General features: G+C 39.7%; 1 protein-coding gene across 2 annotated transcripts in view; it reads left to right on the top strand.

The window, feature by feature from the left end:
* The first annotated feature begins 1,354 nt into the window (after positions 1 to 1,354).
* Positions 1,355 to 16,114, top strand: part of LOC118427378 (heparan-sulfate 6-O-sulfotransferase 3-B-like) — a 59,118-nt gene continuing 44,358 nt past the window's right edge. Inside the window, exon 1 of one of the 2 annotated variants that reach the window (XM_035837140.1) lies at positions 1,355 to 2,005. In XM_035837140.1, the coding sequence (XP_035693033.1) occupies positions 1,479 to 2,005 (527 nt within the window). In that variant the 5' untranslated portion in view covers positions 1,355 to 1,478. The remainder of the gene's footprint in view (positions 2,006 to 16,114) is intronic. The other variant, XM_035837141.1, reaches the window with a different exon arrangement.

Raw genomic sequence — 16,114 nt, 5'->3', positions numbered from 1 at the left:
CGGTGGAGTCTTTTTGTAGATCGATGGAGTCTGCTTGTAGATCGACGGGGTCTTCTTGTAGATTTTTTGGGTCTTCTTGTAGATTGGTGGGGTCTTCTTTCAGATCTTCGGGTTTTTCTTGTAGATCGGTGGGGTCTTTTTGTAGATCTTCAGGTTTTTCTTCTAGATCCTCGTTTTTTTCTTGTAGATCGGTGGGTTTTTCTTGTACTTCAGTGGGATCTGATTGTGGTTTGGCGGGTTCTTCTTTTAGATCGGTAGGTTGTGCTTGAAGATGCGTAGATAGCTCGTGGCGGTCGACTATAACATCGATGTGTTCTTCCTGAAGATCAGTGGGGTTAGCTCGTTGCACGTTGAGGTGATGACGTCGTGACTTCATCGCCAGCCACACGACAAGACCGATGAAGATTATGATGATTATTGACGTCATCAACCCAAATCCTGCTCCAATCAGGATATGGATGGCGCGGTTGTCTTGAATGTAGAATCCTGCCATGTCGTCTTCTTTCTCGTGAGATTCCTGTGCGCCAGGAACAAATGGATATTTGCTATATCCCTTACTGATGATCTTCTTCAAACCCACCTTGCATTTTCTGTGAACGTCGTTAGAGGTCGCTTTTTCCTTGCAGGGGTCTTTTCTGACAGACGTCTCGAAGTCTGAGAGTGGTGGCTCTGAGACGGCGGCTTGTGTAGCGGTTTCGGTCAAGCCATTGGATCTGCCTGTTGCGGTGTCGGATGGTGGAGCGTTTCTCCTGTGAACAGTGCTGGCCCGAGCCTGGCTGGTCGCAGGTAGGGCCGGTGCCGACAAGATGACATTTGTGACGGCAGCGAGAATGATCAGATTTGCTGACAAAGACGAATCAGCACCCATCATGCTTTCTTTTGGCCTCGCCAAGTCATCAGATCCCTCGGCAGCCACGTGGCCATATAAGGATTCACCTGGATGGAAGATGAAAAGTTATAAACATGTCAGGCTTGGACTGAAGTAATACACAAGTCTACAAAAACAAATCATTTTATCAATATTTCCAAGTTATCCAATGGCTCGATAGCCTAACTAAACCTTAGATTCTCTGGAAGATGTGTAAAAAAGTAGTAAAAAAAAGTTAAAAGTTAGGTTTAAAGTTAAAAATCACATGATTTTTATTTTTTCCATATCCTGTAGGCAGGATCTGAAATGTAGTGTACATTTCTTGCGAAAATAGACAAAGAACTGTAAATTCTCTTGAAACGCTTGCCAACCACGCCTATTTTCGCACGACCTCAATATACTTCAATGTTCATTGATATTGTCCACCCATGCTATCTAGCGATCCAATCCGACTCTGCAGGGCCGCTCCTGTTCTCGTTCCCGGGATATCCCAGGATACACAGTGCACGAGTTCCGTCATGACGTCACTCGTAAACATGGCGGAAGTGGATTTACTTTGTTAGGACGCCTCTAGCTTTCAGCACGGATTTTTCTCTTTCTCGGACACGCAATGGCGGAAAAACAGTGGTTAAAAGCTTCAGTCGGTGCTCTGTTAGGACTCCTGGCGTTCGGGCTGATGACTTATCAGTATTTGTGCCCGGGAAACTCTTGTGTTTCGCGTCCGGACCGCTACGTTACGTACGGCGGTGGTGACAGGCCCGACTATGCCGGGGCGGTGGACCGCTTGCTCCAAGAACCGCGACGAAAAAAGTACACCTTCCGACCGTCCACGCTAGATAGGGACGTGGACTTCAACATCTCAGGAAACGACGTGATCGTCTTCTTGCACATGCAGAAGACGGGAGGGACCACGTTTGGCAGACACTTGGTCAAGAACATGGACCTGGAGAGACCTTGCCAGTGTCGGCGAGGGCAGAAAAGATGCCAGTGTCTCCGGCCAGGCACCGACCGGGACATTTGGCTGTTCTCCCGGTTCTCCACGGGCTGGTCGTGCGGGCTGCACGCCGACTGGACGGAGCTGAAGGACTGCGTTCCCGACATGATGGACAAGAAGGAAAAACAGCCCAAGAAACGAAGGTGAGATCAAAATAGGAAACTGAAAAAAATATGACTTCCCGTAGCGTCCTTGCACAGAAAAAGACCAGGAACTAGAGGAAGTCTCATACTTTATGATAACGCTAAATATAACACTATAAAAAACAACAAAATTTTGTTGTTGTCTATCACAGCGTATAATGACACGTAATAGGAATATATGATCATATCATAAGATATTGAGATTATGATATAAAGCTCTTCATTGTCATTCTTGCTGAATCACAAACAGTTCCACGTGTTGTTTACTTTAGAGGTGACACATTTCACACATTTGGCCTCACTTGACACCGCCTTGTTTCCCGTCACTCCCTAACAATAAAATGTAGATTACACAATCATGGAAACTCCCAAACGCCTCTTTGAACTTGTACAATAGTACATATTGAAAGATATCTTCTATGGTCTTGTTATTTTTCTCAAAAGATGAAGTTTCCAGTGGGGGAATGTGAAAATAGAACTACAAACAATTCCGCTATAGCCATACTATTACCTGAAAGTCAAAATACAACAAAAAAATTGCACATTAAATTTTCTAGTAATTCTACTGTCTAAATCACTGTGGTCTTCCTCATAATTCAAGTGATAGATACACATGATATCTGCAGTTGGTCAAATATCAAAGTGTATTGCATATGTACCAGTAATTCATTTTCAATACAGCTTTGACCAAAGCCTGGTACATGTATGTAGCCCTATTCAGCATTATACGTCCCGGTTTCTATCAAAATCCTCTCTGAACGTGGCTGGATGCTAGGCTAGGTTTGACCTGCAGTAGTTATAGTCATTTCCACCCCATACAGAGTTTCACTGGGAAGTGCTGATGGTTTCTCCATCACAGGTCACTGCTTGTTTATGTAGCGTGCCTGTGGGTCTGTAAGCTGTCCCCACTGATCCTAATGACTTGAAAGGTTTCCATCTGCTACATACATACACTAACCTCAGCGACCCAGCAATGACCTTTAATGACACAAGGAGAGCCAATCAGGAATGCCCCCATGGAATGGGTTAGCGGTGGTCACTGCATCTACAGTGACCAGCTTCAAAGTTAGAAACTTGACAAGTATAGTCATGTATATGGAACATTAGAATTAATAGTATCCAGTATTTGATTATACTGCTGTTGGGGTTCCTGATGCAGGGGTAAGCAGCAGTTGGATAGTCTTCACACCACGCTTCCATGTGGCTCTGTCCAGCGGGCTCACCCTAGTTAGACCGAACATTTATAATTACCTTTGCCAGAATGGCTAAGGTTATGTTTTCGGTTTGGTGGTGTGGTTCTCCCCGTTTGTGAGCAGCATAACTCGAGAGGACTTCGATGGATGCAGCTGATATTTGGTGGGTGGGTAGGGGTGTGGAAGACGAAGGTCGAGTTCGATAATGGGCCTCCTAGCGGCTTGCTAAGGTACTGCAGCAGGACCTGCATGCTTGATATCTCGCGTTCCGGACATGCTGCGGTCGTGATTTTTGAGCGTTAGGGAGCCCTTAAAGCAGGCAGTGATTGCTGCGAGTTTGGGCCCCCTAGTGGCTTTCATGGAAGTGCGGGCGCCGGTTTAATTGCAAACTTTTGTCTGCGGACAGCATAACTCGAGAAGACTTCGACGGATGCAGCTGGTATTTGGTGGGTGGGTAGGGGTCTGGGAAACAAAGGGGGAGTTCAATAATGGACCCCCTAGCGGCTTCCCTTGGTACTGCAGCGCAACTTCCGGGTGTGTTTTTCCATCTTCTGAACATGGTATGGCCACGAGTTTTGGGTGTTTTGTATAATGTACACAAACCCAATGGCAGTGTGTTGAATGAAAAGTCTAACAAGGAGTCTAAAGATGAACAGTTCCAAGTTCCACTGGCAGAAACTCCTACCAAAGCAAAATACTCTGCTGGAGCTCTGTATAGGTAAATTATTCAAGTTTGTGCCACCATGAAAATCAAGAGTTTGCCGTACTTAAAAGTTTGAGTTTGTTGTTACTTTGAGTTACTTAGTAACACAGTGAAAGACACCTATAGCATATGTTAACAGAAGGGCAAGTTTGTAATTTGGACCGGAGAGGCCACTGGAAAGACAGGGAAGACAAAAGCCCAGTCTGGAGTGTGTGTCTAGACTATAGACACAGTTGCTGATAGTTGTTCCCAAACTGCTGTCAGCGAGGAGGAAGCAGGGTTGATCCTAGCTTGTCAGTGTTGTCTCTCCTGTATCTCAATTATCTCCTGTGTTCTACCCCTGCTTGGAGTCCCATGTTTAAAAACATGTGAGTGAGATACAGATAGAACACCATCATTCTGATCTATCATGAGGAACGAAGATACCTGCAGCTAGCTGGTACATGGCCTTCACTTCCCCTTACCTTGGATACCAGAACTCTGCCCGATCTCAAAAAAATCTACACAATAGATATTTTTGAGATCGGGAAACAGGCCCTGAAAAAAGTCTGGTATCCAGGCTACACATTAGCCAGTGTCTTTTAAACAATTTGACTCCTGCAGTTGAACATCTGTAACAACAAGAAGAACATCTTTTCTGACAAGATCTTGTCTATTTAGGCTTTGTGAAACCTTGGGTAACCTACTGGGTTTATTGCTCCAGGGCTAGAATTATCACATCATAGAATGAAAGTTGTTTGTTCAGGAGGGAACCCCACTAACCCACACTGGAGTAATTATATGGATGAGCTACTGTACACATGTAAACTTGAAGGGTCATGTTACAGATGTGTGTGCTGTAGGTTTTGATGTTTTCGTGTAGTGTTTTGATGTTGTGGTTGTAGCAATGACCTCTCGGTTCACAATTATAGCACTGTAAATATTAGTCTTTTCTTCTACAAGCAATCACCAAGCAGTTATATCAGTGGTAGACAGTATTTGAATCATAGGGCCAACCATTATCCAACGACCTGTTGGATACTGGTTGTCCCTTTGGATACTTCCTTGCTACCAAAAGATCTGCTTGGAGATTTTACAGTAATTTTTAAAGGAATGAAAATGTGAGTACAACAGGCTATTAACCTACATGTTTATATGTAGCTTAGTAGCCTGGCATCCAGCTGTATTAACAGCTACCACAAACTCTTGATCTTTGCATTGCCACAAAAGCAGAAAGTGCTGCAAACTTAAATGAATATACAGCACATCTGCTAAATATGATTACCATATATGTAGATGATGATGCAAGTGCAGATGATGTTGATTACCATGTTATGTGTATACCATATTAAGGAAAAGTGTGCCATCCATGTGTTTTTGTTTTTCAAAATTCTGTCATACCAATTCTAATCTAATAAACTAACATCAAAGATACTGTTTCTGATTGGTCAAGCCATATATGGAAGTGGCCATCTTGTGACAAATCGGGCTTCAGCTTTTGAATAAGTGATTGACAAGAACAGAAATGGAATTTGTCAATACCTCATGGGTGGATCATTTGTGTCATGTCAATCATAAAGGCATGTAAAATTGTCTTAACTGTATCTATGCAAAGATAAAAATTTTGCTGGTTGGATTTTTCGAGTTAGTTAAATTAATTTCAGTGATGTCAATACTGTTGTATTCACATTTTCAAGAACGTTACTGTATACACTTGTGTAAGTTTGCACCACTAAGTCTTGAATTTTAAAAAATCTAGACTTTGTGGTACAAGCATATGTTTGCAGTGTGATAAATTTGAAAGCTACGACCAAAAAAAGAAACAAATATTTTGAAGTTTTCAATATTATGTTACCTGAATTTGATTCTAAGTCTCTAACTAGAAAATATCAAAACCTGCACTTGAGCTACAAAGTCTCAGACAGAATACAGACCACTGAAAGGCAGATTTATGATTTGAAGTTGTTGATAACTTTAAAGGCAATTGCAGATATCTGAACATTTTCAATATTGTGCTACCTGAATTTGATTCTAAATCTCTAACTAGTAAATATCAAAACCCATAATTGAGTCAGTCCCAAACAGTATCTATACAGGCCTTTGAAAGGCAGATTTATGATATGAAGTTGTTGATAAGGTAATTGCAAATGGGGATTTCATATAACAGTCACTGCCAAAGTAGCCATATGTGGTTTACTATTCTTGTTTTATGCGAATGTTTCTTGAGTAGAAGGCTTAATATAAGCAATTTGTGCTTTCTGCCTCATACTCTCAAAATATAAGTGAATAAATAAAAAAAAGTAGCCATTAAGTCTGAGCCCAGAGGAATGTAGAAATGAAGTGGTGCTGTAGATTGGTGTACAGATAATGTCATTGCCAAGGATGCGCCTCTAAGAATCCTTAATTGCATTTTCTGCTGGTAGCTCTGATATCAGAGAGACCTTATTATCTCAGGAGCAACCATTTGGGAGTGAGGAGATGGGAAAGATACTGTAAATGCATTTAAGTTAGCTGGGATTTTTATTTCTCTCATGGGGTTGTACAGTACATACATGTAGCATATGGATAGATGTGTGTAATATTTCATCATTACAGCACAGTGTTACAATGTTTGGTACGTAAATGAACTGAGAAGGGGGAGCCATAGTTGGCGCAAGTACTAGTAGAAGACAGAAGGAAAATGTCCACGGCGGTTTTGAGTTTACGGTGAAGCAGTCACCACGAAAACTGCGAACATAAAACCACCACAAAAGTTTCTGCATTTACAGTACAGATCATCCACGCACCTGATGTCTTCTTTATTTTAGAACTACACTTCGTCTCTTACATTATATAAATCAACCCATTTGTATTCATTGTGAATTACATGTTCCAATTTTGCTTCCAGACATTTTCCAGAAATATGGAAAAGGGAAGTATTTTTATCATAATTTATGGGAGCAGTTTAAGTTGTTTTGGTGGTTGAGCTGTCATTAGACTGTGGATATTTGTTTTATAAGCGGAGGGAAAGATTTCAACAGTTTTTGGCATTCTTAGCTTCCCTATAAAAGGCATAAGGACAGTATCATTTCTTTTTTTAATTCAAATTATTGACTTGTTTAGTACTTACTGTCTGATATTGAAAATGAGAAGATCTAATGTGTATACATATTTCAGGTTTTGAATCAATCCTTTAATTTGAATCAACCCTATTTTGGGGAGGAAAGGGATAAGATTGAAATTTATACATGAACATGCATGTGAGCTGATTCATTGACAGCCAAAAGAGTGAGATCTGAAATTGAAAATGACCAACATTCAGTGTAATTTTTTCAGTTTGATGATAACATCATGACTTTTTGAAAAATGAATTGTATATGCTGTAATATGACATGTTTGTTACAGTAATATTACCAGTTTGATAACAGTAATATTTCCACTTCGATATTATCACAGCTTTATGAAAATGAATTATATGGGCTATAATATGACATGTTTGTAACAGTAATATTTCCAGTTTGATAACAGTAATATTTCCAGTTTGATATTATCACAGCTTTATGAAAATGAATTGTATGTGCTATAATGTGACATCCCATTCCATCAGACCCTTCAGATTGGTTCCTGAGATAAGAAACTACCCTGTAGCTATTTATCCTAAATGCCATCATTTTTATATCACCGAGCAATCATCGCACTGGCGCCAGGAGGGAAACCGTTTCTGGCACCCCACAATGCCTGGAAACTGTCCAGATTTCTGTGATTACAATATTTCATCTGACAGAACTGCTTTTTCTATAGATCTGGTGTTGAATCTATTTCCATTTTAATGGTAATGTATATACATTTTTTCTATTACAGCAGCTACAGGGAATAATGTTACATAAAGCTGTCATCCTTAATAGACCTATACCATAACCCCACCAACCTACGTCAAACCGTAGAAATGCAACACAAAAACAAAGAATGAAAATATTTCACAAACATTTAGTCTCTCTCTCATTGGCCACTTATCTGTTGATGCGACTTTATTCAAGTAGCGTTCAACTTGGGCTGCTGGCTCCATGGAATTTGAACTACATGTACTACATAGCTTAAGTGGCAGAGTTTGCAGAAATCTTTATCACACAGACACAACAATTGAAATTATTTGTCAAAAACTTGGTCTGGATGATATTTCTATAGCTAGTTCTGGCACCGAATCCTGCATGGCAGCCTTTTAAGGCTTGTGAATGACTCTAGAAGTTATTGTTATGAATTCAAAATAGACCTTGCAGGAGCTATGGCTATGTTGATAGTTGTGGTGTTAATAATGAACAATGCGCTATTTTGGTATGCATGTTGATCTGAATTTATTTTCAATCAGAATGCTTTTTTCTGCCACACAATCTTTGTTATTTCAGCAACAAAAAAATTGGAAATCATTGATATGAAATATTGATTCCGGCAAGCATGAATAGTTAAAAATTCTCTATAGTCTAGATGAAACTTGATATGTATGACAAATGCAGCTGAAAAACGTGCCCAAAAGCAAAATTCAATACCGGTTGCATGTTGTCGTTATTCTTTCCCTAAGCCTGCCATCGTCAGGGAGATAATCCCTGGGCTAATGCTTTGTGTTCCCTCCGTGTGACAAATGCTTGTATGGGGAAGTTGTTGCATGTGAATTCGCCACAAAACCTTTAGTATGTGATGTATGCAAGAATTCTTAATCCACTGAGTATCGGAGAATTCTAAGGCTTTTGTTGTACATTTACAGTAAGTGATCCTTTCTCTTGATTACAAAAATTCTATAGGTGAAGCTGTGAAAAATGCATTCAAAAAGGCAAGTTGCAAGAAATGGGAAGAACTAATTTGAGCCCTGCTTTAAGTAAGTTTGCAAGAACTTGATTTCATGATAGGAAGGGAATGACAGGTTTGTAGCATTTTAAATTCATGGTGAAACATTTGTAGAAACATAAGCATGATGAATTGGCAAAAGAAATAATACCACAAAACCGAATGTGAATATCTGAATATCAGATGATGACTTTACTTCATACTACCCAAACACATTGTGTTGAAAGAAAAGAGACCAATTTCAGTCACGAAAACTATAATTGTGCTCTGAGTAGTTAGTGTTTAAAGTGTTTATCACCTAGTATTGTCGGCACATTTTCTTCATTTGAACCGTCAGCCGCAAGCCGGCCGACGCTTAGCCAGAGTGGCAGGCGGTTTATTGATTGGAATCTGGTGTGACATAAAATACTGTGCAGTCAATAAAGGAAAGTGTTAAGGGCGGACATGTATGTAAATGGTCGTGCCATTATGGTAATAAACCCATTCTCTTCCTGTCAGGGTCTTGACATGCGAAGCTGCCGTTGAAGAAAAAATATCCCGTATCAACCCGGGCAAAGGGAATTCGAAGTCGTAAATTCACGACAAAGTACGGGCTTGAAAAGTGGTAAAAATATAGGTTTTTGTGAAACAGTGACTTGAATCATTTATAAGTTCCTTCACAATTATGTTGTGAGATGCAATGTCAAGTACCTTTGAGTGGAAGTCATGCTGTTTTCGATGCCGTAACTTTTTTACCGTAAACGTTCCTTCAGTGACTGCCTGACATCGTGCCTGTCAGACTTTATTATGAGGAGTTAAAGGTAATAGACTGAAGCTAGGTCAGTATTCGGGAATACAGGAAATCGTTATCGACAAGTGTTATTGTCTGCAAATGGTTTAAGAATGCTTTTATGGCGCAAGACCTGTGTGGAATCAAAATGGGAAAATTATCATAGTTGCTCCTGTGTGTGAAATTGTATTTTGGGGGAGGGGGGGGGGGAATTGTAAGCATGGCATTTTGTACCCGCTTTATCTAGAGATGGGCATTACCGGTATTTGTCCAGGACTGAGGTCACTAACATTAGTGCAGGGATGTTGTCCCTCACTACAATTTAATGAATTTTGTCACATTATAATCCAGACATAAAATGTACAGTATAGGGAAGAAACACCCTAGATTTGAAAATCAGTATAATTATATAACACATCTGCATATATAGATGTGTATGATTGTTTCCATTGTTACATATATGTGATTCTTACCGTGTGACCTGTACTTAGCCCAGTGGGGCAAAAATGTGCAATAAAGGTCTTCATTCATTCATTCATATAATGATGCTGAGCTAGCAGCACTATTCTAGACTCCAGGGAGCACTCTGAGTCTAAACTTAATACCAATAGAGTTTGGCCTGTCTTTTCAATTTAGGTGAAAAGTGGTCGCTAACAGCAGTGCTTCAGTCCATGGGAAAGTCAATTTACCAGGACAGCCTTCATTACTGTGGCAAAAATTCAGTTTAAAAGTGCTGTTGTGGGAATTGATGATCCAAAAATGGGCATCATGTGTCCAGGACTGAGGTCACTAACATCATTGCAGGGATGTTGCACCTCACTAGTTTGCAAATTTCATGAATTTTAGCATAATAATCCACACATAACATTACAATGTCTAGGGAAGAAACACCCTAGATTTGAAAATCAGTATAGCGGTGCTGAGCTATAGCAGTGTAATATATAGCAGTGCAGCACTGTTATTCTAGACTCTGGGGAGATCACTCTGAGTCTAAACTTAATGCTGATGGAGTTTGGTCTTTTCAGTTTAGAAGAAAAGTGGTTGCTAGCCTCACTGCTTCAGTCCCAAGGGATCAGTCAAATATTCAAGGACAGTTGGCTGTTGCTTCATTACTGTGGCCGAAATTCAGTTTAAGAGGGCTGTTCTGGGGCTTGATGATCCAAAAATGGGCATTATGTGTCCAGGACTGAGGTCAATGACATTAGCACAGGGGTCAGTGCAGCAGAATAGCCACAGAAATTGAGGGGGATGCAGTTCAGTACTGATACTGTGGTAATAGATAGCACCATGCAACGGGCAGTTGAATTTCCAAGTGTGACAGAAGAAAGATGTGTTGTCCTTTAGGTCATTCAACTTTCTACCTTCTGACTATTGTTGTAACCAGTAGAAATGTTGTTCATATAGATGACACTACAGCTTCAGTAACTTCTGTCATCATTTATATACTGTAAGGCCATGTTTATTTGATTATATACAAATGTAGATGACATCCTAGATGGGAACCCTGTTTTTTTTGCAATGTGGCATACATTTGCTTACTTTGCAGCTGCTTTGTATGATTTACAGTATGGTTGAAAATGTTTTTTAGGGGGGGGGGGAATTGCCAAAAATTGATGTGCAAGTACATCCATATAATCAAATTGACATGGCCTTAATTAATTTTAGTTAGAGGTCTGGGGGCATTCTCCCCAGGAAATTCGAAATGTGTAACTCTCAGAAACCCTTTTTACTACACATTGCATTCTAGGCCAAATTTCATGAAGTTAAGCCAATTTTTTTATATTTTTGTTACAAACAACAGAAAACCCCCTTACATGGTCAGAGAGACACAATGTAGGACTACTAGGAGCCAATACTACAGCATAGGGGCCCTATGCTCAACTGCCCTGTCAAGAATCCAGCATTTCTTGCATGTGTCCTAGATATCAGGAATTGAGGTGGCCTCAGTTCACTCCCAATGTGTTAGTGATAGATGAAAAAATGAAACGCCCGAGAGCACTCCACTCTTACCATGACATTGGGAGAGGGATCTACGTTCCATCATATATCTCTCCCAAACCAGGATCCCCAGGGCTCGAAATACCACCTGCATATGCAGGTTAGTGCAGGTAAAATTGGAGCTGTGCAGGTATTTCTGGTGTCTACCTGCACCTAACCTGCACTGGTCCATGTACATTAATGTCCTGTCATGTAGGTGTACATGGATTGTAATTAGCTGCATTGACTTTTACCACCTATAAAGTATAAAAGAAAAAATATCAATGGTACCTGAACAATTTTAGTATGATCCATACTTCCTAAATTCAGAGTGGTGCAGGTAACATTTGTCTGGTGCACTGGTGCAGGTAATCTTCAATGTTACCTGCACCAGTGCAGGTATGCAGAAAAAAGTATTTTGAGCCCTGATCCCCCTGTATCTCCAACTCTTATCAAAATACATGGCTGAGAAATCTGCACAGGCCACTGCCACAGAATGTCTGGAGCAATTGGGGTGGACAGGGTTCAATGCCAATGTCTTGGTGATAGATAGCACCACTGAAAGGCACAGAACTCTTGAGTTTAACCATGTTATAGAGAAAGTTTTGGGACTGATGTGTAGTTGGCAGTGATAAAAGCTTTTCATTGGCATTTTGCTATCACTTTGATGTTTTTCTGTTGTTTTCCAGTGTATCTGTAAGTAATAACCACAGCAAAAGTTTGTAGTCTTTTAAAAGTAAAACCTTCAAAATTCAATACAATACTTTTTGTTTTCAAATTCATTCGTTTAATGCCAGCATGTTTGAAAGGCATGTTGCATTTTTGTCAAAAGATTTAGAGGCTATTTGGTTTCGTACACAATTGAGGAGGACATTTGCAATAGAAGTTGTCTTTTCAGATAGCAGTTCAGGGCCTTTGTCATACTGAGGCATTATTTTTTTGCCTAAAAGTTTCGAGTCTTGATGCATACTGACAATGGTGCTGTCCTTAGTGCTGAAGTTGAAGTCCTTAGTGCAAAAGCCCCCCTCATTGTTCCACAGTACATCATAAGATATTTGCTGTCTTTAATTATTTTCAAACACATTACTGTTGTTTTGCAATGCATTATATTGGTTGTATCAACCTAAGGAACTTTAAACTCCACAAAGGCCTTCTGTCAACTTCTTCTACAAAATTTAGTCCCCAGTGTGTTGTGCTGTAAAAATTATGTTATTTTATATGTTGCTACATATGTATCTTTGCACAATTCAGGTCACATTTTCAATACAGAATAAACAGTTATGTAATAGCTACTCTCCACAGTAATATATGTGTGGGTTGTCCTAGGTAATAACTTCAGTTTTTGTAAGACAATGTACAAGTTTTATCTATACACTAAAATCTTTCTCAAAGAATTAAATAGTTATGTAAAAGCTACTCTCCACAGTAATATATGCGTAGGTCGTTCTAGGCATTAATTTCAGTTTTTATTTGGTTTAAGACGATGTACAAGTTTTATCTATACACTAAAAGCTTTCTCAAAGAATAAATAGTTATGTAATAGCTACTCTCCACGGTAATATATGTGTGGGTTGTTCTAAGCAGTAACTTCAGTTTTCGTTAGACAATGTACAAGTTTTATCTATACAATAAAAGCTTTCTCAAAGAATGCCACACCCTCGAAGAGCCCACTTTTACACATGATTGAACATGCTAAACCTCCTCAGTCCCTCACATCCCACATTCTAGGCAGTAACTTCAGGTATTGTTTGTTCTAAGACAATGTACAAGTCTTATCTATAAATTTAAGCTTTGTCAAAGAATGCCACACCCTTGAAGAGCCCACAGAATGTACTTCTACACATGATTGAACATGCTAAACCTCCTCGGTCCCTCACATCCCACGTTATTGATACTTCAAATCAACCACAGATCCTTCCAACCTGGCAATTAATTCATCTCTAAGCTGCCGACTTGAAGCGTGCATCAATACCTCGGGCCCCAAAGACTCCTTTTCTTCCAAAGAAACGCATCTTGCATTATTCATCACGAAGCGGCGCTCCCGAGACACGTTCTCGATTACACCCCACTGATGAGGGTTCTATACCAGTCCCTCCATCCCCACACAAAGTCCTGATACATTATTGATTGTGAAGTAAGTGCTCATTTGCTGGTGTTCAGGAGCCATTAAAAGTCAGGTGCAAGGGTGCCCCGCCTAGCGGGGTGTCTAATTTCCCTACGCTGGAAAGATTGAGTGCGCTGACGGTTGTTTGAAGTTCTTTAAAGCGTCTCTCGGAGGCCAAAAGGCTCATCAGTTATTTGGGAACGTAGCTGTACAGATGAGAGAGGTGTGAAACCAATAATGAGCTGCGGTTCCAGGTTCAAGTATTGCTCTTTAATTGCAATAATGCAAGAAGGATGTACGCTTCAAAGTAGCTATAGAAGTTCAAGGAAAATCACTGCTGCGTGCAATATTATGATAATTGAGTGCTGTATACTGCAAATTTGTTAAACTTTGCATTACTTAAATTTAGAGCACACTGTGAAGAACAGATGCAAGGAACCTAGTATCATGATGAAAACTAGAGCAATGTTTTTGGTTCTTGAAAATTGTTTGTGTCGTTTTTGAAAATAATTATTCCATGAAGCTTATTAAGGCAAAAATAGATTCAAAACCTGCAGTAGAAATGTTTGTGGACCATTCCCAAGTTTAAAAGGAAAAAGACTTAAAACAGAATACAAGTACAAGACCAGTAAGTCCGGGCCTCAGTTCTTTTCAGTTCATCCTCAAAGAGGTGACACAAGGATCTCCACAAGTTCCCTTACAGTAGGACAGAGCCAAGTTTGTCATCCTGTAGTCCTATGTCCACCTCAAGTTTAACAAATTAACCTACATTTTAACAAAATGACCCATGGTCCTTGTTGATAAAGGGACAGGCCAGTGCTCATTTGGACATTCTATAAATATAATGCAGGCAATCCCAGCTGTAAACCCCTGCTGGCCCCTTTTCTAGTCTAAAGATTTTAACATGAACCAAGATAAGATCTCTCGTCGGTGCATGTGTTTCTTTAACTGTCACAGTTTGTAAATTTCCAACCCGAGATGCAGGCACAGGTTTCAGGACCAATCAGTTTTGAGCCCGCTATAAAAACAGGTCCGCATTCTCCGTCCTTCCCAAAGGCTGGCCATGGATATTGAATGATGCAAGACAAGGATGATGGTCCCTGATTAGATCAAAAGGGAAACAGCAACCATTACGCTCAACAAGATTTGGGGATGAAATATTTATGTGGCCAGATGGAGCAGCTTTATCTTTGATTTACAATTTCTTAGCTTCTTTTGACTTTATTACGGTATTCCAGGAAGAAATGGACTTGATATGTTATTGTGTACTGTTCACTGTACACTGTCATCAAGGGATATGCTTCAAAAGTATGCAATATAGTATTGCATTACTGTATAGTAATGTAAGAAGCCGGTTGGCGGCCCAAATCTTATCATCACGAAGATACAGCAAATATATGTCACAGTAGAGCATTTTTATTTAGTAGTCTGTTTCCTATATCTTTGCATCATTTGAGTTTGGATCGGAGTTTCTCCTAGGAGAGATTCCGATTGCAATCTGTACTAGTAGAATCAGCGATTGCACTAGTACAGATTGAGTTCGGGATCTCTCCTAGGAGAAACTCCAATCACGATCTCTCCTAGGAGAATCGGCGATTCTACTGGATCGTGATCTCTATTGTGACATGTATACCAACTATCAAAAGACAATACAATCTTTCCAGGCATTTTCGAGTTATGCTTATCATCTAGTTTGTACACACATACATACATGCAAACGCTACACAGAACATAACCTTCTTGGAAAAGTTAACAATGTGTGAACGCACAGTATAACCTGGCTTAATACTATATAGTGTGTGTTTGTTTTCTTACCTGTGCAGTTGCAGGTTTGACTCGAAAACTAACAACTGTTGACCAGAATGTATGGCAGTTTTACCTTTGTTGTTTCTAGCCTTCAGAACTGAATGGAAACACGTAGGTTTGGCTTACATGTTTATGTGAGTGGCATATCTGTGTTGCCTTAGATGAAAGCCAGTCTACACCATCTGTGTTTGATGAATAATGTGATTGATATGCAGGATAGCCATTGGGCCTTTTTATTCTGATGACCAGGGCTGTTCCAGATTTAGATCTTTGTGCGTCCTACTCAATGTTTGTGTCAGCCCATGTTGTTAATTTTGTTGTTAAATCTGTCTTTTCAAGCTTAGAAAAATAGAATAGCAAATTTGTTTAATTTTAATCATGCCAGCTCACTCTTCATGGTGTTATAGAACACGATATGCTCTTAATAAACTTCATGTACAGAAATTTCAGACATTTTTGAATAAACTCTTGAAAACAAAATGTGAAGTTTGAGAACAAAACTAGATTATCCGACTATAGAAGTCATGTACAGAAGTGTTTCATTGACAATGTGTATTAATATGTCAATGGTTACTTAGTAGACATCCAGGTAATAAGATATGCCAAAAATCAGTTACTCAAGCTTTTTTCCAAAATCATATCCACATTTGAGTAACTGCTTTTTGGCATAATGTGTATTAATATAGCCATGCCACTTACTATGATTTAGAAGAAAACAATAACTTTCAAGCAAAGACTTAGTGTACAATGTATGCTATTT

The sequence above is a fragment of the Branchiostoma floridae genome, chromosome 12 (assembly GCF_000003815.2).
Source record: "Branchiostoma floridae strain S238N-H82 chromosome 12, Bfl_VNyyK, whole genome shotgun sequence".
Taxonomy (NCBI): domain Eukaryota; kingdom Metazoa; phylum Chordata; class Leptocardii; order Amphioxiformes; family Branchiostomatidae; genus Branchiostoma; species Branchiostoma floridae.
This window is presented reverse-complemented; position numbering and strand designations above follow the sequence as displayed.